This window comes from Cavia porcellus, unplaced genomic scaffold (assembly GCF_034190915.1).
Source record: "Cavia porcellus strain 051 isolate PalLab524CR breed Dunkin Hartley unplaced genomic scaffold, mCavPor4.1 scaffold_29, whole genome shotgun sequence".
Lineage (NCBI taxonomy): Eukaryota > Metazoa > Chordata > Mammalia > Rodentia > Caviidae > Cavia > Cavia porcellus.
In genome coordinates, this window is record NW_026947512.1 from 6,401,849 (window position 1) to 6,427,667 (window position 25,819).

A 25,819-nucleotide genomic window follows, 5' to 3' on the forward strand; every position below is an offset into this window, starting at 1 on the left:
CCCAGCACTCAGGGAAGCTGAGGCAAGGAGAGCAAAAGTTGAGTCTGGGAAACTTAGCAAAATCCTGTCTCAAAACAGAAAAACTTTTAAGGGCTCATGATATTGAGCACTGTCAAGGCCCTGTGTTTAATCATAACTGTTTCCCATCTCCAAATAAATCCAAATAAAAAATTTTTATTTTAAATAAACTTACAAAAAGAACATTAAGACAATTCTGCCCACAAAAGCAATGCAAAGCAATAAACTGGTAATTTTAAAAATGTTTCAAGAAAATAATTCTATATTCTATTAAAATACCCTTTAAAAATGATGAAACAAATACATTTTCAAACAAAAAATGAAAAAAATGTATTATAATAGCATGCAGGGAAATACTACATACAGCAAATTATAAAACGTTGTATTTTAAAAGTATTATTAAGAAAATGAAAAGAAATACTGCAGAATGGGAGAAAATACAAATTTTATTTCTGTTTTACAAATAGAAAGCTAATACAATATTGTAAAAATTTATTTACTAATTATAATTAATACCTCATTTAAAAAAATTTTAGATTAAAAATGAAATTTATTTTTAAAAAATAAAGTTCAGAATTTCAAATTTATATGTGATATTATAAATGGGGTAAATTCATTTTAAAAAGCTAATAATCTCAATAACTCAAATAACTTCATAAATCATTTAACACAGCAGGTAGTCCTGAGAAGAGATCAATTAGGGAAAGAAAACTAGAATCTACTGAATACTCACCAGGTAATTTGAAACACACTTTACATATGTTACCTCATTTAATCCTCACAATCACCATATAAAATATTATCCCTACAGATTAGGAAATGAAGTCTCAGAGAGTTACTTAAATTTGACCATGATTACATAGTTGCAAATGATAAAGCTATATTTTAAACAGTATCAATTAATACTGAGCATTTACTATTATGTCAAATTCTATTCTAAGCTTATTTTAGTTTTAACTCACTTATGCTTCCCAATAATCCTTATAGGATTATAAGGATTTATAAGTAGGTTACTATTATTGTTCTCAGTTTACAGATGAAGAAGTGAGACACACAGAAATTAAGTAACTTGCTCAAAATTATGCAACTTAAAGAGTTGGGATGTGAGCACAGGGCAGTGTTAGTGAATCTTTTAGAGGTTTCAATGACACAATCTGCTATGACACATGTGTCATAAATCCACCACCACCAGCGTAAGCAATCTGACTCCAGAGTCCTAATTCTTAACCACCATACTACTATTACCATATTATTGCCTCTCCAGAATTCAAAACTACAGTTAGTTTCTAAGTTCCCTAAGCAAAAACATCTGTCAGTATGTAATTAGCATGTCATGAAAATCTAGAGAAACAATGATTAAAGTTAATCCAAATACTCTTTTATACACATCTTGATTTTAAATATATATTTCAAGACTATGTATTACACAAAGGCAGAAAACTAGATTATATATTAAGTTTGCAATGACACAATTCTAATATAAGAGAAATATGGTAGGCTACCAACAAATAACCCTATAATTGTAGCCCCATAGGCATACACAGTGTGAGCATCAACTGAGTATCATTTAAGGCCATAATAAGAAAAAAAAGATTAGGCAGACAAATAGTTTCCACATACTAAACTGCCTTAAAATAAGCTGTCTCATAAGGGTCCCTTTCCTAACATACCTTTTCTTGCTGCAATTTTAAAAGCAAACCACGCTGTTTCTTCCGGAGTGGAGGCATTTTATCATCCTCTCCTTTGTCTCGTAGATGTCTGCAAATATTTTTCATTGAGACAAAGATGATTAGATTTATAATTTCAAGACTTCTTTACTGAATAGTCTATAAAATAATTTAACATTTTCACATCAAAAATGGTTGCTATGTGCAATTTCTCTAAGAAAGTATTTTACTAAGTATATATAATGTGTGCAAGCCCTAGATTATATAATTGAAAGACTGAAAGACTTAAGTGAGGTAACACTGAAAAAAGATTAAATTTAAAACAGCAACATAAGGTAAGAGTCAGAATGATAAAAAGAGAAATGAAATGAAAATTTTATGTGGGTCAGAAAGTCTTGAAAGTAACCCAAAGATTATTGTCATATTCCTGGCTTGAGTATCTGGGATGATCAGACAAAATTTAATGAGGAGAAACTAGGCTGATCAAATCAAATTTAATTAGCACACACAAGGCTTAAGGTTCAATCCTCGGCAACACCAGGACAAAAAAAAAAGAGGAAACAAAAGTATTTTTCAACATAAAGCATTTCCTTTTCTGAAACAAATGACAGGGAAAACGACACTCACTGAACGAACTTACTTTTTTTGATGCTCCAGCCAAGCTAATTCAGCCTTAGTTTTTTCCTTCAGGGCCTTTTCACGGAGACGTAAAAGTGAAGATTGGTGAGCTGCTCTCATTTCCTCTTCTTTCATATACTGGCGAACCATCTCCATGGTAAATTTAGAAAAGCTGTCTTGTTCTCCTGAGAATGGCAGGCTCAGTTCCTAAAGTTTATATCAAGTATGTCACCTTTTGGTACTAAACTTCATTAAAAAGATACGTACTCACAGAAAAAATTATGAAGCCAAGCGTGGTATCACACCATTGTAAGAAGCTTTTTACTCCCAGCTTCCTGGGAGACTGAGGCAAAAGCATCATTTGAGAGCAAAATTTAGACTAACCTGAGGAACGGGATAAGATGCCATCTCAAAAATAAACAAAAAAACAAAATATAAGACCTGCCAATGACATAAGAGAACACTCAAGGGGCACATGAGAGGCATTAATGTTCATCTGCTAATTTACTCAACAACCACTGCAAGCTATGAACTGTCCAGGGATACAAACTTGGGTATGAATTTGTCCCTGTTATCCAAAAGGCATACAATTTGGAAAGAAGAGTGAATATAAACTTTTAAATAGAATCAAGTGTTAAAAAAGTGAAGCACGTTACAATGTATTGAGATAACATTGGCTCAGATCCTGAAAGTCCTTATTTCATTTTAAGGAATAATTTGAATTGAGGCCAGATTTCAAAGAGAAAAATATAAAACTAACAAACTTAGAAAAATCATTCTGGTAACTGGCAACATAAATGTATCCTCATATCTTTGACAATAAATCGACTGAGACAAACTGAAACACACCTTGGTAGAAGACAGGGTAGTCTTGTCTGGGGAAGGTTCTTCATCAGAGTCATCATGATGGCCTCTTTTCTTTTCCATGTTAAACCTACGATGACTCTCAGAAGGTAGTAAAGATCGAAATGATTTTTCTTCTATTTCATCTTCTGTCATGGATTCATCAAATTTCAGGGAGTATTCTGTTGCAACAGAAGTTGAATCTAAGACAATCAGGAGAAAATAGATTTTATTTAGAACATTTATTATAAACAGCTATTTCATTAGCAACCCTTTTGCCTCTTTCGGGGATAATCAAACATTAATTCACAGAACTTAGAAGCATGGAACAGTAACTAAATTCATATACGAAAAAAATCTCTACCATATCTAGAAACACCAGGATAAGAGACATGGTAATAGATTCATGTACTTCATATTTAAACAGGTCTTACATATCAGTGAAAAACCACTAGTACAGCTATAGAAAAATGATCAAGTGCTTCATAAAGAAAATGTAAATAGTCAAAAAGTTAAAACACAACAAAGAAATTATTAAAAACATCTTTTAAATCATCAATTAGAAATATAACAGTTCTTTTAGGTTGGTGCATGTGTGCCTCTGACATAACCCAACCTTTGTTTACTATTTCCTCATTTCTGGTACCACTAAGCCATAGTCTGGGAACTGGTTGTTGCTACTGAGGTATTAGTGCTCCTCCATTTGCTCAATGGTCAGGGTTTAGTGATATATGCATGTACACTCACCTGTATATACATAAGCATGCACAAGCACATGCAAACACAAAATTATTTTTGTACCATCCATCCAACAAGCTAAACATGAATTCATATTGATGTTTGACTCAAATTCAGTACCAGAGTTCATTCTTATTTTCTTTGTGTGTCTATTAATTTTCCTAACAGAGATACTTGGTCCCTACTTTTCAGTACCCATTTATTTATTTGTTTGACCCCAATATATAGGTAAATCAAATTAACCTGTATACCTGTGAAAAACAAATTTATCAATTAAAATACAAATTTATATTTCTTTTACATTTGGCTTATAATTTCTAATTGAAACACCATTTTCCAAATTATGTAAGAAAGGTTTTTTTCCTTGTTAATCTAGGCTACTGACTGGACTAGACTGGACTGAGAGATGTACAGAAAACTGGAAAGGCACATCTCTTAATGTGACTGTGACAGCATTTCCACTTGTCATAAAGTCAGCAAACTGAAGTGGGGAAAACCTTCCAGAATGTGGGCAGTACCATCAAAAATGATGAGGTTCAAATGCAACAAAAAACAATGAAAATTTCTAAGTGAACACAAGCTCAAATCTTAATATATATATATATGTATATATATATATATATATATATATACACACACATATATATATATATACATATATATATTATTTTTTTTTTGTCTTTTTCTTTTTTTATCGGTACCAGGGATCGAACTCACGACTGCCTGCTTGTAAGGCGGGCGCTTTTGCCGCTGAGCTAAATCCCCAGCCCTCAAGCTCAAATCTTAAGCAGGTGCATTTTCTTTGCTGATGCCATTGATCATGGACATCACACTCCAGATTCTTCAACCTTTGAATGCAGACTTACACAAGCCACTCTGCGAGGGGCTTCTAGGCCTCCAAGTCTCGATTGGGGATGCATCATTAAGCTCTGTTATTCTGAGGCTTCTGGTTTCTTAGACCAAACTAGTAGCCAGGCATTATGGGGCCACACAACTACTGATTGTATAAGCCAATCTAATAAATCTACTCTTTACAGTTTATATATGTAGTCTCTGTACCTCTAAAGAACCCTAATACAACACCCCTCCCCATCATGTGGTTAGGCCACACATTTGTAATACAATTAGATTCACTGGTCACAGGCTGCATTCCATCCTGGGAACCGCTATTATCTGGACTGTCATGTATGTGTGTGCATCTTTAGTTCACATATTAAAATTTTGTTTTTGTAGTTGGGTGTGTTGGTACATGCCTGTAAATGCACCTGTAAATGCAGGTGTGTACCTATTCAGGAGGCTGAGTCAGGATCAGCAATTGAGGCCAGTCTGGACAACTTAGGGAGACTCTATCTCAAAAAACATTGGGAATGAGGATGCAGTGCCATGTAGCTAGCTCAGTGGTAAACTGTTTGCCTACCATGTGCAAGGCCTTAGGTGCAATTCCCCAAACTGCCTATTTCCAAATTCTCTGTGTGATATACAGCTTCAGTCTTTTCAGAAATGCATACATAGCATCATACAGAACACATAATACCATATGTAATCATGCCTCCACCCTCAAAGTTTTCCTGTGTATCTCCTTTGCAGTCAACTACTTTTTACCCAGAATTGCACACTAGCCATACCACTTTGAGTTCTTACCAGCAATGAATGTTTCTACATCATGCCACCAATTATAGTACTTTTTAAAAAATTATTTTTATCCATTTAATAGGCATTTTGCAGTATATTATTGTGATTTTTTTCTTTTCCCTTCTTGAGGCAGTGTCCTGCTATGCTACTTAGGTCTGGTCTTCGTGACCCTTTGGCCTCAGCCCTCCATGCTCTGGGAATACAGGTATGTGCCATCAAACTTGGCTCTCCCACTGTGATTTTATTTGCCATCTGTATATTTTCTTCAATGAAGTACCTGTTCAGATTTTAAACACACTTTGTTTTCTTATTGTTGAATTTTAAAAGTTCTTTACAGATTCTGGATACAAGTCCTTAATCATTTTTGTGACTTGTAAATGTTTTCGCCCAGTCTGTACCTTGTGAGTTCATTTTCTTAATATTGTAGTCATAAGGCAGAAGTTTTTTTAATTTTCACAGAGTATGATTCACCCATTTTTCTTTTATGCACCACACCTTGACATGTTATGTCTAACAAGTCATTACCAAACTGAAGGTCATGTAGGTGTTCTCCTATGTTTTAGTCTACATACAAATTTCTAATGGCTCAATTTCTGTTTTGTGTTTGACTTGTGAAGTCCAGTGGCTTTGGCCTCTCTGAACTCCTAATTTTATTTTTTCAATTCACAGATATCAGTGGATGCCATGATTCGTGGTCTCAAAACCCTCCGGACTAGTGATGGTGAACTTTCAGAGCTTTCAATGACACAAACATCCCCACTGTGGCATATATGCCTTTGCTTCACCACCAGTGCTCTAGGCAGTAAGTTGAGATAACCATTTGCACTCATTTGCTTTCAGTCTCTTCTAAGTCAGCATCATTGCTATACAATGATACACAATACTTGATATACAATGCCTTGAAAACTGTTATTCCGAATGTTTTCTCTAATATTTTAGCTGTTTTAGGAGAAAAAGTACATCTAGTCCTTGTTCCACCATCATGACTAGAAATAGCAGTCGAAGTATTTTATTAATTTAATATTGCATGAATTCGTTAACTAAGTCAAAAGGCTGCAGTACGTGATACTTCAAAACTGTCACTTGACAGTTATTTATTTATTACTGGAAGCCTGGCATCTTGGTAAATACTTGAAATCCAGCATTTAAAAAGTCATACTTTTTTTTAATCTATCCAAATTCACAGATATTGACAAATTTGTCATCAGTACTTTAATTATAAAACTATTATCAAAATTTAGTAGAACTTAAATCTGTCTAACAGAAGAAATGGAACAAATAATTTCTCTATCACTTTTATACACCTTTTTTTCCTATGATATGGAAGTGGTCATTCTCAGGTCCAATCCTAAATGAATCTCATGAATGTTTAACTAAGTGGTCCACAGAACATTTTTTGGAAGTACTGGGACTGAACCAGGACCTCTATACCAAAGTATACCAAAACCTCTTTTTTATTTTTTAAGATAGGGTCTCACCAAACTGCCTAAGCTAGGAATAAACTTACAATCTTCCCAGGGTGCTGTAATTAGACATGCACCACCATGTTGGGCTCACAAAGTAGTCTTGATTGTGCACATTTATAAAACTCTGAGCATACACTCCCAACATTTATAAACTATTTCATTAATTTTCTTGGGCTGCTATAACAGAAGGTCACAAAATGGGTAGGTTAATCAACAGGATTTATTTTCTCACAGGTCTGGAGGATAGCAGTCCATACAGGAGCCCATAGGTGCCAGTAGTTGGTTTTAAAAGGCGTCTTTTCCTGACTGACAGATGCCATCTGGCTGTGTCCCTCACAAAGCCTTTTCTTTGTGAGTGTATTCCTGCAACCTCTTCTTCTCTTAAGGACACCAGTCCTACTAAATTAGAAGTTTACCCTAATGACTTCATTTAACCTTAATTACCTCCTTAAAATCCTATGTCCAAATAGTCATATAAGGGTGGGATTCGAAACAGCAATTTTATAGGGAGGCATAATCCAGTCTACAATATTTCATTCTCTGCCCGCCTCTCATATTCATGTCCTTGACATATGAAAAATATATTCACCTCATTGTAACAGTCCCCAAAGTCTTCATCATGGCATCAACTCCAAATCTAAAGTTGTACTGAATACTAAATTAGTATGATGTTGAATCATGACTATTGATTGGCTTGAGATACATTTGAGAGATTAATAAAAGCACACTTCTGGGTGTGTATGGATGGGTCCATTACCATGAGGGACTGTACCTACTCACTGGTCTGTCGCCGTCCCCGTCTCCCTCTTCTACTCCCACTCTCTCGTCCTGGCTGCCATGATATGAGTAACTTTCCTTCCATATGCAAGTCTACATGTTTTTCTGCCACGTTTCTCTTTTTGAGCTAGCCAACCATGAACAGAAACTTCTAAAATGGCCAAAATAAACTTTTTCTCCTTTATGCTGTGCATGTCAGATATTTTGTTTCAACAGTGAAAAACTAATACAATTAGATATAGGTAAAATTCAAGATAATATTCTATCCAAGGCAAAAGTTTACAGTTTATGTGAACTATAAAATTGGAGAAATAAAACCAGTGCTTCTAAAATACACTGATGGGACAGACAAATAATAAAGGTACCTATCTAAATGGGAGACAATGGATAAGAAAAAAAGAGGTGTGGCTCCAAGCAGGTCCTGGCAAGGAAAATTCCATTAGCCCTTAAGGTTAGCGAATAATCTTCTTTGGCTTATTATTCTGCCCTTTGGATCCACCATGATGGTAGCTTATGATCTTCTTTGGCTTATTACTCTGCCTTCTGGATCCATCATGATAGTAGCTTCTCCTTTGGGGTCTAACTGTGTGGTACCCTCGCACTGTAAGCACACTGAAGCAGGAGCAGCTCCTCATACCCTCAGTCTCAAGGGCAGTCTGGTCCCTAAAAATAAGGAGATGGATGTTCATAGCTTATAACCAAGTCACAATGGCTTGTTCACACCAGTGTCACCTCTAGTTGATTAAGTTCCATAAGGAGAAAAGGGGTAAATAAGGAGGTCTCTAGACCATGTCATCTATAAAGCAGACTACTTGTAAATCAACTAGTGGTAAAACACAAAAGAAGCAACTGGCTACCACAGTCACTTGTAAGAGGATGGCTGCTACTTGAGAAGTGAAGAGCCTCTTCATTATCATCCTGGTATTGTGGTACTCCATAAATTGAGATGTTGTCAGAAGTCCTTTGAGTTTTTTATTCACAAATTCCTCTTTTATAGTCTGATGTAAAAAAAAAAAACAGCTCAGGTGTTCAAAATGGATCTACCCTTATAAAGCATGGTTTACTGGAGCTCTGCAGGAGGCAAATGAGGTCTATCTGGTAGGTCTTTTTGAAAACACTAACCTGTATTCTATCCATAACAAATCTAACCATTACACCAAAAGACATCCAACTAGCACATGGTACACACATAGAGAATGTGTGTAAGAAGTTAGTATGGGGGTTGGGGATTTAGCTCAGCGGCCTAAGTGCCTGCCTTGCAATCGCGTGGTCATGAGTTCGATTCCCAGTACCAATAAAAAAAAAAAAAAAGAAGCTAGTATGACAGGAAACACTTCATGATCAAACACACACACACACACACACACACACACTCACACACACACACATACACACACACACTTCTTCCTCTTTCATTTCTGAACATTAAATATTTCTTACCATAAATATATGATTACACGTAGAAAAACAGGGGACTAAAATCAAATATTGGCATGTGTCCATTTTCATTTGCTATGAATTTTTAATATAAAAGTCAGGATGTGAAGCACTAACTGAAGTCAGAATGTTTTATTGACAAAGTTTTAGCAGTTTGACTTTAAAACAATTATAAATAAATGTGTTAAATTTTTCTGGACAATATCATCATTTGCTTTTTCTTTTTTTTTTTTTGTCTTTTTCATTTTTATTGGTACCAAGGATCGAACTCACGACTGCCTGCTTGCAAGGCAGGTGCTTATGCTGCTGAGCTAAATCCCCAGCCCCTATCATTTGCTTTTTCAAAAAGCAAGTAAATTTCTTATTGATAAAGGAAAAAAAAAAAAAAAGAAAGAAAGAAAAAAAGACACAGCCCTGCCTCTAGAACTGAGTAGACAGCCTTGCCATCTGGGCCTGTGGTGACAGCAGCAGCCTTCCTGATCTGTGAATTGCCCACGAAGTGATTCTTAAAGGACAAGCATGTTTGCAACCAGGAAGCTATACTGATCTATCCTATAGATCCTGGAAGTCTAAATGTCCCCACTTTAGTTCACCCTGCCTTTGGTCTAAATTGGCAGCACCTCTGTTGGTAAAATTCCATTTCTATTCTTGGCTTCTGCTGAGGCGGCTGATAAAACCCAATGGTAATCCCTTTGTGGAATGATTGTCAAGCCACACCCTTGGTATTCTCTCTAGAACATTCTCCCTCATTTTTTACAATATGGAGAAGCTGAGAATTTCCTAAGTCTTCAAATTCAGATTATTTTTTGTTTAGTAATTTCTTTACTATAAACAGCAAGGAGAAACTAGGCTACTCTTTCACTGCTGTGCTTAGAAATCTTAGTTACAAATTACTATTTTCCACAAAATACTAGAACATAATTCAGTCAAGTAATTTGCCACTTTCTAAAAAGATCACTTTTCCTCTAGTTTTTATAATAAATGATAATGCACATGCTTGCGAGAAAAGTTACCTTTCTCATCAGGAAGAGATGGAATGTTATCACTCTGTAAAGAATCATCTGCAGCAGTTTGAATTTGTTCATCAATTGAACACTTTATCTTTTCATCATGAAGTTTCTTTTCATTTTCCTTACAAGACAGAGTTGAAGGACTTTCTTTACGGCTATTATTACTGCTACTTCTATATATGAATATTATGAAAACAAACAAGCAATTAAATAAGGATCACAACTTCAAAGTAAATTTGACTAAAGTACTATGCTTTATAATCAAGATATGAACAAAAATGCCATATAAAACATAAGGTGTTTGAAAGAGATGAATATGAGGGAAGATTTCATTTTAAAATCATTTTAATAGGCAATCACTATTGGTAGGTTATCACTCTCTTTTTTCCTTTCAGTTCTGGAAAATAAAAGGAAAAGGGGGCACTCATTCACTATTTCCATTTCCTTTCATTAACATAATGATTTATCATAATCTAATTATATCCCAATAGCTGCACTGGAACTGTTCTCTACCTATCTGCCTAACTATAAATTTTACCCCAACTTCTAACAGTCAAATCCAACTAATAATTTTTTTCTCTGCAATATTACATAGTACTGAGGTCTACTTTCTTTAAAAGCTCTACATGCTAAAGAAAATGTGATAAGATATTAACAGTGTAATCTGGATGAAAGTATTCAAGGACTTTGTATTTTTCTTGCAACTTTCCTGAAAGCCTGAAACTATGTCAAATGTTAAGTAAAATGTCTCTGTTCTTATATTTCATGATTTTACTCTCACTTGATTCTCTTTCCACCTCAATAAGTTTTGCTGTGTATCTTTCACTTGCTTACTACTGTTACTTAAGATTGAATCTCAAATCTGTATCACTATATTTATCTTCCCCAACATTAAGCTTCAAGTTCCAAATATCTAATGAATTTTTTTATTTTGTTTATTCTTTAGTTAACAAACCAAACACATAACACCATTGTCCCACAGGTTTTCCTTCTCCTTTCTTCCTCTTTTTTGGTTTACTCATTCATTTAAAAATATTTTAAAATTTTACACACTATACAAGCTTATCTTGATCCAGTTTTGAGATCTGCTGTACATGCTATTGTATTCTCTACAATGTCCTTCCTTCTCTGCCTAATGAACCACTAACTTCAGAACTCAGTTCAAGGGTCATTCATCTTCATCCTCAAGGAAGGTCTGGTCACTTTTGTTCCTATTTTTACCACTTTTAGTGTGTATTTATATCAGTATTTACCGGTATGTGATCTAATGGTCTGGTTTAATAAATATTTCAGAAAGGATAAATCTTCTAACAAAGTTATAAAGTAAAAGATACAAGACAGCAAACAGAGTTTTTCAGTCAAACAGACAAGGAATTGAAACCGTGTTTGCAGCCAGGTAAGTCAATGTTAAATTCATTGATATGTCATATGACCTTGGCGATTTTCTTAACATTTTCCTCATACACCTCAGTTCCCTAATTTATTAAGATAATATCTGCCTTGGAAGGTTGCTGTAAAAATTACATATAGGGAAAACAAACTTATACAGTGATTGTACAACTAGGTTCTCAAAGAATAGTAGCTGTATCATTACATGAATTATTTTGTTAATTAGCTAATTAAACAAAGGAAGTCACCTTAAAAAGGCAGATATTGTTCCATTTCAGAAGTAAGATTAAGAAGTCAAGGAAAAGCAAACTTGAAGTCATTTTCAGAGTTTACCAGATCACATTTTCTTTACCTTCGATCATGATTCTTGTATCTTGATGATTCAGAATAATTATTATATGAAGGTGAATACTTCTGATGTTTTGAGTCATGAGTCCCTTCTTTACTCTGAGAGTGTGAAACTGATTGGTTTATCCTACAAAGAAAATAGAAACTGATTAAACATTTAGTCTCCAATAAAGGAAAGAGTTCAAAGACTATTCAACAGTAATATGAGATAAAATCCTGAGTGCATAGAAATTACAAAATAGCTGTTACAAAATATTGAAGAAAAAAAGCATTCAATAATTAAAAAGAACATAACAGTACATAAAGAATATATTCTACTTAAAAGGAAAATAACACATTATCACTCCTAATATCAATGAATGTAAACAGAGACTTTTTAATCTATGAATTAGAGAATGAAAATATGATTTTAAACAAAACCCACATACACAAATATGACTATGTTACTCCAGTCTGCCTAAAAATTCCTTTAGTTAACTTTTCTTTGTTCCTGGAATAAACTCCCAATCTCCAAATCTGCAAGATCCCACCTGATTTTTCATCTCATACTATTGTCTTTGCCCTATGCCCCTAGTTATACTGATCTTCTTTTTTCTTAAATATGTTCCTTCTTCCTTCCAAGCTTTTTATCTTTAAAAAAAAAAAATTAGATAGACTGTTGCTACGCTGCCCAGTCTGTATTTGAACTTATGGTGCTTCGTTCCTTAGCCACCTACAATGCTTAGTTTACTTGCATGCACCACTATCCCCTATCCCTTCAAGGCTTTCGATCTGCCTATTCTTTACCTTCTTTGTATTACTGACTCCTCATCCACTAGATCTCACTATTAGTTTGTTTTAGTTCTTCAGAAATACCTTCTCTTGGGGGCCAAGGATACAGCTCAGCAGCGTAAGTGTCTGCCTGGCAAGTGCAAGGTCATGAGTTCGATTCCCATATCCCTCACCCCGCCAAAAAAGAAATACTTTCTCTGACTCCTTGTATCCCCAGAATACTCAAAGTCTAGTGTTACTTATCTGAGACATGTATTTGTTTCCTTTATAACACTTAACTCCGTTTTTAAGTTTTTCTTCACTTAACTGATTATTTCTTCAATGTTTATCTTCCATACTAGGCTATAAGCCCATTATCTACACTCCAAGTATCCACAAGAATGCCTAGAACGGTGTTAGCAAATCTATACTATGCATACTACAATGGACTGTTTGTATCACTGAAAGCTCTAAGAAGTTTGCCATCACTGATCTAGGACATAACAGACATTCACAACATATCCCCTGAATAAACAGTAACCTATTTGTTTCAGCTCTGGTCCTCAGTTGTTTCATGAAATCTGGAAGATGCTGCCGTTGGTGGTCATACAGTGTTGCTATGGGAGTTCCTGAGGCAGTAGTAACATCTGAGATACGTGTTCGAGTCAACTCTGCCATCTAAATACAACAAAAATAAAAGTACATATATAAGATTATGTCACGGAGAAACTGAGAGGGAGCACAGTGTCTTGGGAAGATCACTGGACTAGAAGTGAGCAAATTCTACCACTAACAGATGAAATATTCGGACAAGCCATCTAGCCTGAGTGCTAAGAAACTCATCTTATAAAAACAGAGTTCGACTACATGATTTCTAAGGCTTTACAAACTACAAATTAGCAGAAAATCTGCAAGCCATAATTAAGCAGTAATTTACCAAAATTATGCCTTCCTTTTAGAATTAACTATTGTTTACCCTCTAAGTCTTTCCTTACAATGGTGAAGTACATTTGAGAAAGACTCAATTGTATATTTATTTATTTGTACAATCCCATACTACCCAACATTTAACAGTCATGTATTCTTAATATGTACTTCACAAATAGTCTTAAATTGTTTAAAAATTATTGCTAAAATCAAATGAAACTATCAATAGATTATAATATCTTTTACACAGAATACAATGAAACCACAGTATTTTTGGCTTTACTCTTGGTGCAGTTTTAAAAAAAAAAGACATCGACTAACATCATTCTGTATACAAATGAAACATCATACAAAGCAGATAGTGGCTTCCATAATCTAAGACTGAGGAATGAAGAGGCATAAAGGAATTTTTATAATGAAAAAAATATTCTATTCTTGATTACAGTGGTATTTATAGGAACATACATATTATACATGTACTAATAATGTATCCATCATGTTTTTATAGATTATACATCACTGAAGTTGATACTTTTCTAATAAGTTTATGATAAAACAGAAATTACAGTCCATCTTTTGTCTGCCTATTGTTCAAAAGCATAACACTCTCTAATTAATGGTGCTGCTTATTTCAAAAGGGCCCCACTGAAAGTCACTAGTTCAAATTTTCCTTTTGTTAGATGATAGCAGCCATTACTGATAAGACTAAGGTATTCAAATTGACCAAAGAACTAAAAACAAAACAAAACACCAAAAAAGTGTGATGGGGGGGGCTGTATCCTTGGCTCTCACCTCACAGATCTGGTGAGCGGCATCTGTGGTAAGGCAAGCAGTCTCTGTTTGCTGAGCTGTTATTTTACAAGTTGCTTGCTGAATGACTTCAGTTACTTCCCTTTGTGATTTAACTACCTGTTGTAATGATTCTGCATGGACCTATAAATGAAGGAGACAATACAAAGAACTTGGGTTTCTGCCTCTCTCCACCCAAATTAGTTTTAATTATTATTTCATAGGTTAACTGTCTTAACCTGTCTTAAAAAGTTGTTGACAACTTAGATTTCACAGCATAAACTGTAACTCCAGAGTTAATGTGTCTATGGACACAGTAACTATCAGCCACCACTTCTTTACATTGGAAATCAGACTTTACGACATGTTTCACAGGGTTGCTACAAGAATCAAGTGGAATAATGAAATTATTCCACACAAAGTACTAAAATGTAATAATCTGTATCTTTTTTACTAATATATAATTAAAATTGTCACAGTGATTTTCGAGATACAAATGTAGGTTTAGGGGAGTACCTGTTACAAACTACATTACCTGAGCTGCTTTGTTCCGGGTTTCTTCTAACTGTCTCTGACACTCTAAAGCCTCTTGTTCAGCCTTCAATTTTAAAAGAGCTAAATCCCTTTCATGGCGTTGCTGCTGTGCCTTCAAAAATAAAAAATGGTCAATTATTATTCTAAAACACTAAACTACTTTTAGCACGGTGACTATAATAAACATGATGTAATGTTTCCTTTTTTTTTTAAAAGTTGGGGTATTGTTAAATTACCCAAGCTGGCCTCAAACTCATGATCCTTTTGCCTCAAGCCTCCTGATTCACTGGGATTACAGATCAAATGCCACCCCACCTGGCTCACAATGCTATCTTTCTAACGTAAGTGACTTAGAGCAACCAACTACAGTCTACAAGAAGAGGCAGTGAGCAGTATAGTCACCAGCCATTTATTAAAATATTTAATGACCTTACACTTTATTCAAACACTGTAGAAAAACAAAAAATTTCTAATGCCTATAGGATTAAAAACTCATAACAAAAAGCTTATTATAAAGTAAAAACTTTAACTCCTTAGAAGAGATAAAAACATGTCCTATGTCTAAAAATAAAGATTATATATCATGTTGCATCATTCTGATTGTTTTATTCTGCCTCTGAAGCAGGAGTGTAATCTAAAATGCTGCCCACCAAAAGGTATCCTTTTCACAAGGACCTTTTCTTGCCATTATTCCATGCAATATTAACTATTATATGAAAATATAAAATATCTAGAATAGCCAGAATCATCTTGAAAAAGGACAAAGTTGGAAAAATTACATCCTGAATTCAACACTCACTATATAAAGCCATAATAATAAATACATTGTGGCTGGGAGTTTAGCGCAGGGGCACAAGTACCTGCCTGGGAAGTGCAAGGTCATGTATTAAATCCCCAGTACCAAATAAATAAATAAATACAATATTATTTACAATATCATTAGGGACAGATCACCAAGAATGTACAAATTTTGGGGGCTGGGGATTTAGCTCAGCGGCATAAGCGCCTGCCTTGCAAGCAGGCAGTCGTGAGTTTGATCCCTGGTACCGATAAAAAGGAAAAAGACAAAAAAAAAAAAAACGAATGTAGAAATTTTATTTTAAAACAGACTGACACATAAGTACTTAATCATTGATGAACATGTTAGTACAATTAAAGTCTTTAAGAAAATGATACTAGAACTGAATATCCATACATAAGAAAAATGATCTTTTACTCCATGCTCATATCAAACCCCAAAAGTAACTTAACAAAGATAAATACAAAATCTAAAGCCAAAAACTTCTGGGAAAAACATGAGAATATCTCTGTTAACATCTAAGGGTATGTAAAGATTTCTTAGGAAAAAAGAAGGCATTACTACAAAAGATTAAAAATGAGATTTTATCCAAATTAAAAACACATCTGCTCTCTTCACTAGACACAATTTAAAAAATAAAAAGGTAAGCCAAAAACTGGGTCACAGCATTTGAAATACAGTGAAAAGGATTTGTTTTTAGAATATATAAAGAACTCCTACAACTCTGTAATGAAAAGACAATCCAAGTGGGCAAAAGATCTAACAGACATTAACAAAAAAAAAAAAAAAACTTCATCTTATTACAAAATACAGATTAGAACCACAAATACACTTTACAACCACCTTGAGATACTACTTCACACCCACTAGAATGTCTATTAAAAAAAAAAAAAGACTGCTAATACTCAATGACAGTAAGAATAAAAATAACTGGAACTCTGGGCCAGGGGTTTAGCTCAGCGGTGTAAGCACCTGCTTGGCAAACGCAAAGTCATGAGTTCAATCCCCGGTAATCCTCGGTGCCCAAAAAACAAAACACTGGAACTCTTATATATTACTGTAGTAAACTGTTACAATCACTATGGAAAACAGTACAGCAATTTCTTATAAAGTTTCACATATTTATACTTTATCCAAGAAGCATATACAAGAAAAATGAAAATATAAACATAGCTGTAAAAGACATTCATGACAGAAATGTTTATATTAGCCAAAAACTGGAAATAACCCAAATGTACATCAACAGGAGAACAGATATTTTTGACACCAATAAAGTGAATATTACAGGGGGAAAAAAAAAACAATGTAACAGAATGACAAGGACAAACCTTAAATTTAACGTATGTTAAATAACATACACTAAATGAAATAGTTCAAAGTATACTTTCATTTATATGAAGTTCTAAGACAAAGAGTAATAAACTATAGCAAATAGGAATCATAACAGTAATCACCTTGAGGCTTAAATGAAATTTGTCAACTTTCTAGGGTAAAAGAAGTCTTCTGTATTTTGATTAAGTGGTCATTACATACATATTCTAGTCAAACTTATGAAAACTGCACGCTTAAAATGTGCAAATCTTGCTGGGTTTGGTAGCATGCACCTATAATCTCAGTACTCATGGCCCCTTGAAAGCTTCAGCCCAAGCCAGGCAACTCAGTGACTTAGTAAGATCCTGCCTCAAAATAAAAATAAAAGGCAAGGGTTGGAATGTAGTTCAGGGCAAAAGCCCTGAGTTTAACTTCTAGTACTAAAAAAGCCTCAAAAGACAAAAACCAAAAATACTACTCTGCATATCTTATTTTATGCAAATAATCTCAGATTAAAAAAAAAATTATACCAATAGCACTCCACAGAGGAACATTACTCTTTTCCCAGTAGACTTTTTTTTGCTAAGGAAAATTCCGTATTATACTGACTTCATCAAACATGTGGATCTTAAAAATGTTTTCTGACCTGGTACAAATAAAGCATTTAAACAATTCAACCAGCTCTGGTTGTCAACGAAAAGAGAAAATATTAAGAATCACTAATTTTTACACTATCAGTAAAACAAAGCATAAGGACTCGGGATGTATGTCAGTGGCAGAATGCTTATCCTAGCACAGGTAAAACCCTGCGTTTCCTAGCACAAGGGAAAAACAAAGGATAAAACAAGGAAAACAAAGTTCTTGAGAAAGAATGATTGTTATTCGCCTGGTACCAAAAACTGTATCTTTAATTTTCTTTTTAGTATCTGTTATGATCGATACATTGTATCAATCTGAGAGGTTTAAAAGTTTAACTGAGGGACTCAGCAGGGAGCCAGGGTCTTCACTCCGTGCAAGAGGAGGGCAAGGAGATTTTGTGGGTGCTACACACACACAGGACCAGGTGGCCTATGTAGAATATAAGGGAGGAAAAAGAGGTTTGCTCTTCCCCACTTTTCTTCTTGCTGCTTTTGCTCCTATAAACTGTTGGCCCTCTGGGCCACTGCAACTTGGAGCCAGCTGATTATGACCTGAAACCTCCACAAACTGAGCTAAATAAATCTTTCCTTCTTCAATTTTGGGTATCAGGCACTTTGTCTGAGCAATGAAAGAAAAGTAATCAATGTGACAACATCCTATATGATAGCTTTATACAGGGTTACTTATAGATTCTGAATATCTAACACTTTTTTTAATTTAGTAACTTAAAAGTTTGTTTTAAAACTCATCAAGACTATTTTAAATAGCAAAGAGAAAGACCTCCAGAAAGACAAAAAAGAAAAGCCCACAAATACCTTTATGATCTGAGCCAGAGAAACACTCTCCTGCTGAGCAAGTGAAATCCCTCTAACTCTTTCTATGTCTGACAGTTGGCGCACTGATTCCTCAATGGCATTCAGATAACTTAGTTCAATTGCCATACGATGTTGGAGGCCAGCAGGAGAAAATCGCTTAGAACCTGGTGTGCAGAATAGTCAAATGAAAAAGTTTATATGAAATTACATCTCAGATTTCTAAAATTCATTTCTATGAGTTAAGGACAAGTCTGTTTTTCTTTGTCAAAAAGATAGTGACTTACTAATACATTTTAATAATTACTTGTTATGTGTGTGCTGCATGCATATGGGTATACAAACATAAATCTATAATCACCCAGGAGTATTTATATGGGATACATTTTTCAGGTGTATTTTAACACAGGAAAAGATGGCCATTATCAAATCTGTCACGATTTTTAGTATTTAATTTCTTGAATGGTATTTATTTACTACTTTGAAGAATAATGATATTCACTTGAAATAACATTTATCTATGGCTCAAGTGAAAGAAAAGGTGTTTTCAGGGGCTAAACATGTAACATCTTACTTTAAAAATTGTAACAGGATGGATCTACTTGCCTGGTGTGGAAGCCACCTCTGTTGTTCTGCTGCCAGCTTGATGTGTATCAGTAAAAGCTGCATTAGGTTTAAATCCTGTTGTAGTTGGAGGTGTTATTACAGTGGATTTAGATCTTTCTAATGAAGTTCCTGGAAGGTCAAATTGTGTCAATTTCTGGGAACTTGGAGACAGAGGAGAAGTTGGACTTTTCTGAGATCTTCCCTTGTCTGATGAGACACTAGAATTTTTATTTCATAAAATCATTAGAGAAAGGAAATACTTTTGGCTAAACAATTTGCAACACAAAATACCTTTCTTTACAAACATTAGCTTTCAAAAGCATGACTTAGGTACCTATTCATGTGACAGAATGATTAGACTGAGCAAATGACTATGAATATTCCTCAGACAGATTTATAGTATTGAACAAGCTAAGTACAAATTTACCCAAAATAAAATGCAAAGTGGGGAGTATCTCTTGATTAAATTGGTACTTTTTCTTCTACAAACAACATTATCACTCATTCACTGAAGTCTGAAGCAAAGTCTTCTAGAATAGACATTATATAACAATAAAAATACAAATGTATGGAAGACATTTTATCTTATAAGTTTTAAAAATAGGCCCTTGAAAGAGTGAAGTATCACTTTATATTAAAAATTAAATGACAAATTAATCATTTTCTTTTGTTAAATAAAAAAATCACAGAAATCAGAGGAAATCATTTTCATATTATTCATCTGTAAAAAATACTTGTTTGATAGGCATGATGGCACATGCCTGTAATCCCTGGGAGGCTAAGGCAAGTCCGATCTGCGCTACACAGTGAGTTCAAGGCCATCCTGAACTAATAGCAAGACACTATTTCAAACCCCTTCCAAAAATATATATACACACGTATATATACATATATACATTCATGTTTATCTATAGCTTTTATTATACTTTCCCAAACACTAATCTCTCATAACAGTGGGATTGTAATAACTCTTAAGGCACCTAGCTAACCTATACTTACACAAGTAAGCACATAAGCGGTATCATTTCTCATAATACCAAATTGCCTTGTACTCAATATTTACTAACAAATTAAAGATAATCCATATTTAGCACAGTATTCTAGCATAAGTTTGCTTCTGGCTTCTGATAAACATTGACAGTTTTCAAAGGTAAAAATGTCTCTTATATCCAGCATGAAAACATATAAATAAAAGTAGTCTTGAAGGGTGACAGGGCATGATGCTGCAAACATGTTATCCCAGCACTTGGAAGGCTGAGACCAGGGTCACTGCAAGTTCAAGGACATAGGCTGGGCTACATAGTGAATTCAAGCCCAGACTGAACTACATAGTGAGAGCTTGTCTCTGAGGATGGGAAAAAAGTGGTCTTAAGAGCTACTCACTTGTTTATCAAGGCCTTTAATTTATTACACTACACCCTTTGTAAGTGAGGGATATGTACATTGGATGCCTGAAACCTTGGATCAAATCAAATTTGGATACACTAGGTTTCCTCACACACAATTTAATGTCTCTCCTACCTTAAAAGCATTTATTGCACTCTGTGATTGCAACTTCTGCAGTTTGAGGTGTGATAGCAAAACAACCATGAGTTGCTTTTTCCTTCACAATTTTATGGATAAAAGAATCATTTTTATTTTAGATTTTAGCAACTTCAGAATATAATTTTTCCCTTATTAAGTCAAATCATTTTACCTTTTCATTTAAAAAAAAGCACATTCAAACTTCTGTTAGGCATATCTGAATCAGCAGCTCTCAGGCCATTACTAAATAAAATGTGTTTATTAGTAAACAAAACTTGTGTTTTTATTACTAAATAAATACTAAAAACTTGTGTTTTTATTTTATTACTAAATAAAACTATCACAATGAAGGTAGTCAATCTGACAACCAAGATGGTTATCAATTGACTAATGATCAATGGGTAAGATATATACTATCAATACACCAGTAAAGGGATAATTAATACAGTGTGTGTGGGGGGAGCTAGATTGCCTGATATATCACCATCAGAATGGTGTATAAATTAAAATTTATGAATCATTTATTTCTGGAATTTTCCATTTAATATTTCTGAACTATAACTGACAATGGATAACTGAAACCATCCATAATGAAACTGAAAATAAAGAGAACTACTGTATTTCTAACAGCCTGTCAATTTCATTTATGGAATCTAAAAAAACAATTGTCATTTTAAATTCCAACACAACATCAAACAAAAGAAATTACTCTATATATCACTTTATGGTTTCACAAGATGAATTTATATTTGTTTTTCACAAAAGATTCCCTCAAACTAGTATTTCCCAAGGTGTATTTTCAATGACTTTATTAAATTGTCCAAAAAATAAAAATAAAAAGAAAGGGAAGGGGATAGGAACAAAGAGTGTCTACCAAAAAACAAAACAAAACAAAAAAAAACCACCAACAGCAACACAAAACTCACAAGTTAAACGAAAAATTTTAAATCTTTGTTCCTCTTTATCAAAGTTTCAAATTATTTTATCTACTGTGACTTTTCATGAGTAGGACAGCAGGCATGAAATTATAATATGGAACACTTACCAAATTTATTTTGCTATGGATCCTGTATGTTAGGAATGTTTAACTTTTTAGATTTTATCAAACTAAATCATACTATCTCTTAAGAAAAGGTAAAGTTTTATAAATCATAAAATCATTGACAAATTAAATTTTAAATGCAGCAATGATAGTATTAATGGTACAATATGAAAGCTTTACAAATCGTTACTTGTATGTGATATATCAGAAAAAACATATAGTTACTTAAAAAAAATTGATTTGTCTTCTCAGAGCCTTCACTGCCAGAAAGGCCAAGACTAGTATAGAGAATGAAAAGTCATGTGAAATGAATTCATAGAACTACACAGGAAGCAATAACAAGTTATGTGGAACACGTAAGCATGTAATGTATAACACAGTATAAGGGAAAAACACAAGGTATGCAAATTATATTAAGAGTGAGATTTCAAAAAAAAGAAGGAAAAAGATTATATATACACACACACACACACAGGACAGATAATCATACATACTAATCTCTGTTAGCTCATCAAAAGAATGGTTTGTGCTTTCATTGTTCAATCATTTTTTATGCCTATATCTTGCAATCTGAGCAACTACTTTATAATAACCATTGTTAATCTGTTATGTTGATTTGAAATTCTATACCATTGTTCTTAGACTTTCTTTTCTGTTTAAAAAAAAAAAGTGAGATTTCAAAATCTCTAGAGTAAGGTGAGAAAAAGTTTAGAAGTACTTTCAACAATAAGACCAAAAGGATGTCAAGTAGTAGTACTGCAAGGGTGGAAGAATATAGCTACAATTTGGAAAGCAAATTTTATAGACAAAAAAATGAGATACTCTCTGGTAGTCCAGTAAAACACACAAAATAAAATTAGGTTCTTACAGTTGTCCTGTAAGATAATCAATCTCTCAAAGAACTCAAAGAAAGGCAGATGCTCAATGAAAAGACTCAGTCAAGAACAGATGGTGAGGGCTTTCAAATGAGAGAGGTGGATTGTTCTTGATGTAGTGAATTCCTGAAGGAAAAGTTATAAAGTTTAGATAAAAGGCGACCATATTCTAAAACACAAAATGTAGAGGTCTGAACAAAGACTATTCAAAAAGTACAAAATTATCTACTAACTCAGACACACATAATTAAATGCCAAAGTGAAATTTACCATGAAGAGCCTTTGAAAAATGATACAGTAACTTTAATTATACATGAATTACAGTATCTGAAGACCAATGACATCACAACTTTAGTTATCTGTGAATTACAGTACCCAAAAAGTATAACTAAAAAGGAAAATAAAAGATAAATAATAAGAAGTTGGGAGGCAGATTTTTTTCAGAGGGTAAGGGAAGAGAATAGGGAAAAAGGGGAAGAATAGGAAATGAAAAAAGGAATTAAGATGTATTATGTACATGTAGCAACTCTACACAAAGAATGTAAACATTATGTGCCACATATAAGTAGAAAAAATTAGATAAAGAGATTGGTGAAGAGAGGCCAGGGATTTAGCTCAGCAGCCTAAGCACCTGCCTGACAAGCGCTAGGTTGTGAGTTCAATCCCTGGTACCAAAAAACAAAAAAAAAGGAGATTGGTGAAGAGGACAGGGAGGAAAAGGAAAGGAAATGAAAAAAAGGAATTAAGATGTACTAAGTACATGTACCAACCCTCCACAAGGAATGTAAATATTATGTACTACAAACACATATTATTTAAAAAAACTACAAAGAAAAAAATTAACTGCATAAATATATTACTTTACCTCACAGAATGCCCAGAAAGTTCTTCCAAAGTGCCATCAGTGTCGAAAGTCTGCTCATAATCTTTAACAGTGAGTTTGCTACTGGTCCCAGATTTCTTTCCTTGATGGGAACCACGTTCTGAGCTGGACTGTACTTTTTCCTCATCAACAAGTGAGCTTTGAACATTTCCAGTGAATGAATCCAACCCTATAGAGTAAATTTCTTATAAAGCTGATTTCTAATATTAGAGTTACTAAGGAAGATTAAAAAAAATTTTAAAAGGCAACTCTGAGCCGAGCCTGGCAATGCACACATGTAATCCCAGCACCTGGGAGTCTGAGGCAGGAGGATCACCTAAGGTTTGAGGCCAGCCTGAATTACACAGCATGACTATCTCAAAAAACCAAAAAAGAAGTTCTAATTTTTGATACATGTTATACCAGAAATGAACCTTGAACACATTATGTTAAGTAAAATAAGCCTAAACCCCAAAGAACAATTACTATCAAATTCTGCTGTAGTCAAATTCATAGAGACAGAAAATAGGACAGTGGTTATCAGCCTGGGGGAGAAAAGAAAGAAGGGGCATTGTTTAATGAACAGTGTCAGTATGGGAAGATAAAAATGTTTTTGCAATAGATAGCAGTGACAGTTCCATGACTGAATGTGCAAATTCACTGAACACCTAAAAAGTGTAATATGATGCTGTACACCTAAAAAAGATTAAAATGACAAATTTTATATTTTGTGTATTTTATCACAATAAAAATAAAATTAACTATTAAAATGTTAACATTAGTTATCTCTAGGTAGAGGGATAACTGGCAATTTTTTATTTTCAAATACAGTGTTCCTAATACTCATATCCTTCCTCTACTCATTTCCCATACTTTTACATTCCCCACCACTTTTTTTTTAACTCAATAAGCAGAATTTATCTTTACAGCCAGAAGAAACAATTTTGAAAGAAAATCACTCCCTAGCTTGAAGCCATAATGTGATTTAAGAAGCTTTTGCACAATTTTCTATCTCCTCAAATATAGATAGGCCTGTAGAAAAATTGGTCAATGATCCTTGGAGATGTGTATAATATTCTGTAAAGTATTTTGCTTTTTTGCAGCAATAAGCTTAACATATTTATTAAACTATCACTTAAAAAGTGCATGTCTTGCTATGTAATTCAGGCTGGCTTGACTTGCCATGTAGCCCAGGATGGCCTTGAACTTGCAGTAATCTTCCAGCTGCACCCTCCTGAGCACTCTGATTACAGGTATCCACCACAATGGGTACTATAACATTTTTTTAAAGAGCAATTGCAAAATAGTGCTACTTGCATTTGTTTTTCTAGTAGAGGTATGTGTGCGTGTATGTGTGCTTTTATGTGGACATTAGAAAAACGGACACCAAAAATGTTCATAGCAGTTATTTCTGAACAGAATTGCAATAGAGGATTTGTATTTCTGGGATGACTGTTTATCTGTAATTCTTAACTTTTTAAACTATTTATGTGCTTTGCATTAAGAAAAAGATTTACAATGTTATATCTCAAAATGGTATGTATTATAGCAATAAATATGAAAACTAATTATATTATCATAAAGAAATTCTTATGGAATCAAACCATAATTTTAGATCACTACCATAAAATAATTGTTAGTAGAAAACTCATCAGGTAGAATTCCACTTACATTCTATCTTTTCTTTTTTTCCTTTCTTTCTTTTTGAAGAAGTAGATGAATTAGATGATGCAACAGACTGGGCTCCTAATGAATGCTGAGAGGCAACATCCATGGAAGAAAGATCACAGGCAGACTTTCTGCTGGAATGGTCCTCCTGAATGCCTAAATTGTTGCCACCAATACTGTCAGAGAAATATAGTAGTTAAAAAAAGCCTGAAAGAAGCCACAAATTCTATTTCAAAGCACTATGAGCCTGCAGAGTAGGCAGCATGAGCAAAGTTCAGCCTCTAGAGCTGAAAAAAGAAGTTATCTTCAAATTAAATTATGCACAAGTTATCATTTAGATTAAATTATGGCAGACATGTCCAAATATTGTGGAGACTTGATCCCTTTATGAATGCTGTGATAGATAAAAGTGTGGAATGGCAACTAATAGACAACACATCATTGCAATGGTGGTGGTAAATGAGGAAAGAGAATCATCTCATTAGAAGTTTTGGAATTAGTGTAACTAACGGCTCTTCAGAGACATCTGTTCCACCTCTTCAAAGGGCCTGTTTTACTAAGATGAAAAGAACAAGTTGTATACAAATAAACTGACAAGTTTAAAAAGCTTACAAGTTTTACTTTTAGATTTAAACATAGTTAAATCTAAATGTTTTTAAAAATCTTTTTTAACCACAAAATTAAATTACAAGCAAAGATAGTTTCCATTTTACTTTTTATTTGTATTTTTTTCTTACT

General features: G+C 33.9%; 1 protein-coding gene across 7 annotated transcripts in view; it reads right to left on the bottom strand.

Moving 5' to 3' along the window:
• Nucleotides 1-25,819, bottom strand: part of Cep350 (centrosomal protein 350) — a 175,849-nt gene that overhangs the window by 81,632 nt on the left and 68,398 nt on the right. For 5 of the 7 annotated variants that reach the window (XM_063239727.1, XM_063239729.1, XM_063239726.1 and 2 more), the window contains exons 14-25: nt 25,085-25,257; nt 23,417-23,603; nt 19,111-19,328; nt 18,508-18,671; nt 14,945-15,055; nt 14,413-14,553; nt 13,235-13,371; nt 11,948-12,070; nt 10,210-10,379; nt 3,153-3,349; nt 2,326-2,510; nt 1,689-1,776 (exon numbers count right to left, since the gene is read on the bottom strand). In XM_063239727.1, coding sequence (XP_063095797.1) covers nt 1,689-1,776; nt 2,326-2,510; nt 3,153-3,349; nt 10,210-10,379; nt 11,948-12,070; nt 13,235-13,371; nt 14,413-14,553; nt 14,945-15,055; nt 18,508-18,671; nt 19,111-19,328; nt 23,417-23,603; nt 25,085-25,257 — 1,894 coding nt within the window. The remainder of the gene's footprint in view (nt 1-1,688; nt 1,777-2,325; nt 2,511-3,152; nt 3,350-10,209; nt 10,380-11,947; nt 12,071-13,234; nt 13,372-14,412; nt 14,554-14,944; nt 15,056-18,507; nt 18,672-19,110; nt 19,329-23,416; nt 23,604-25,084; nt 25,258-25,819) is intronic. The other 2 variants (XM_063239728.1, XM_063239731.1) reach the window with 2 other exon arrangements.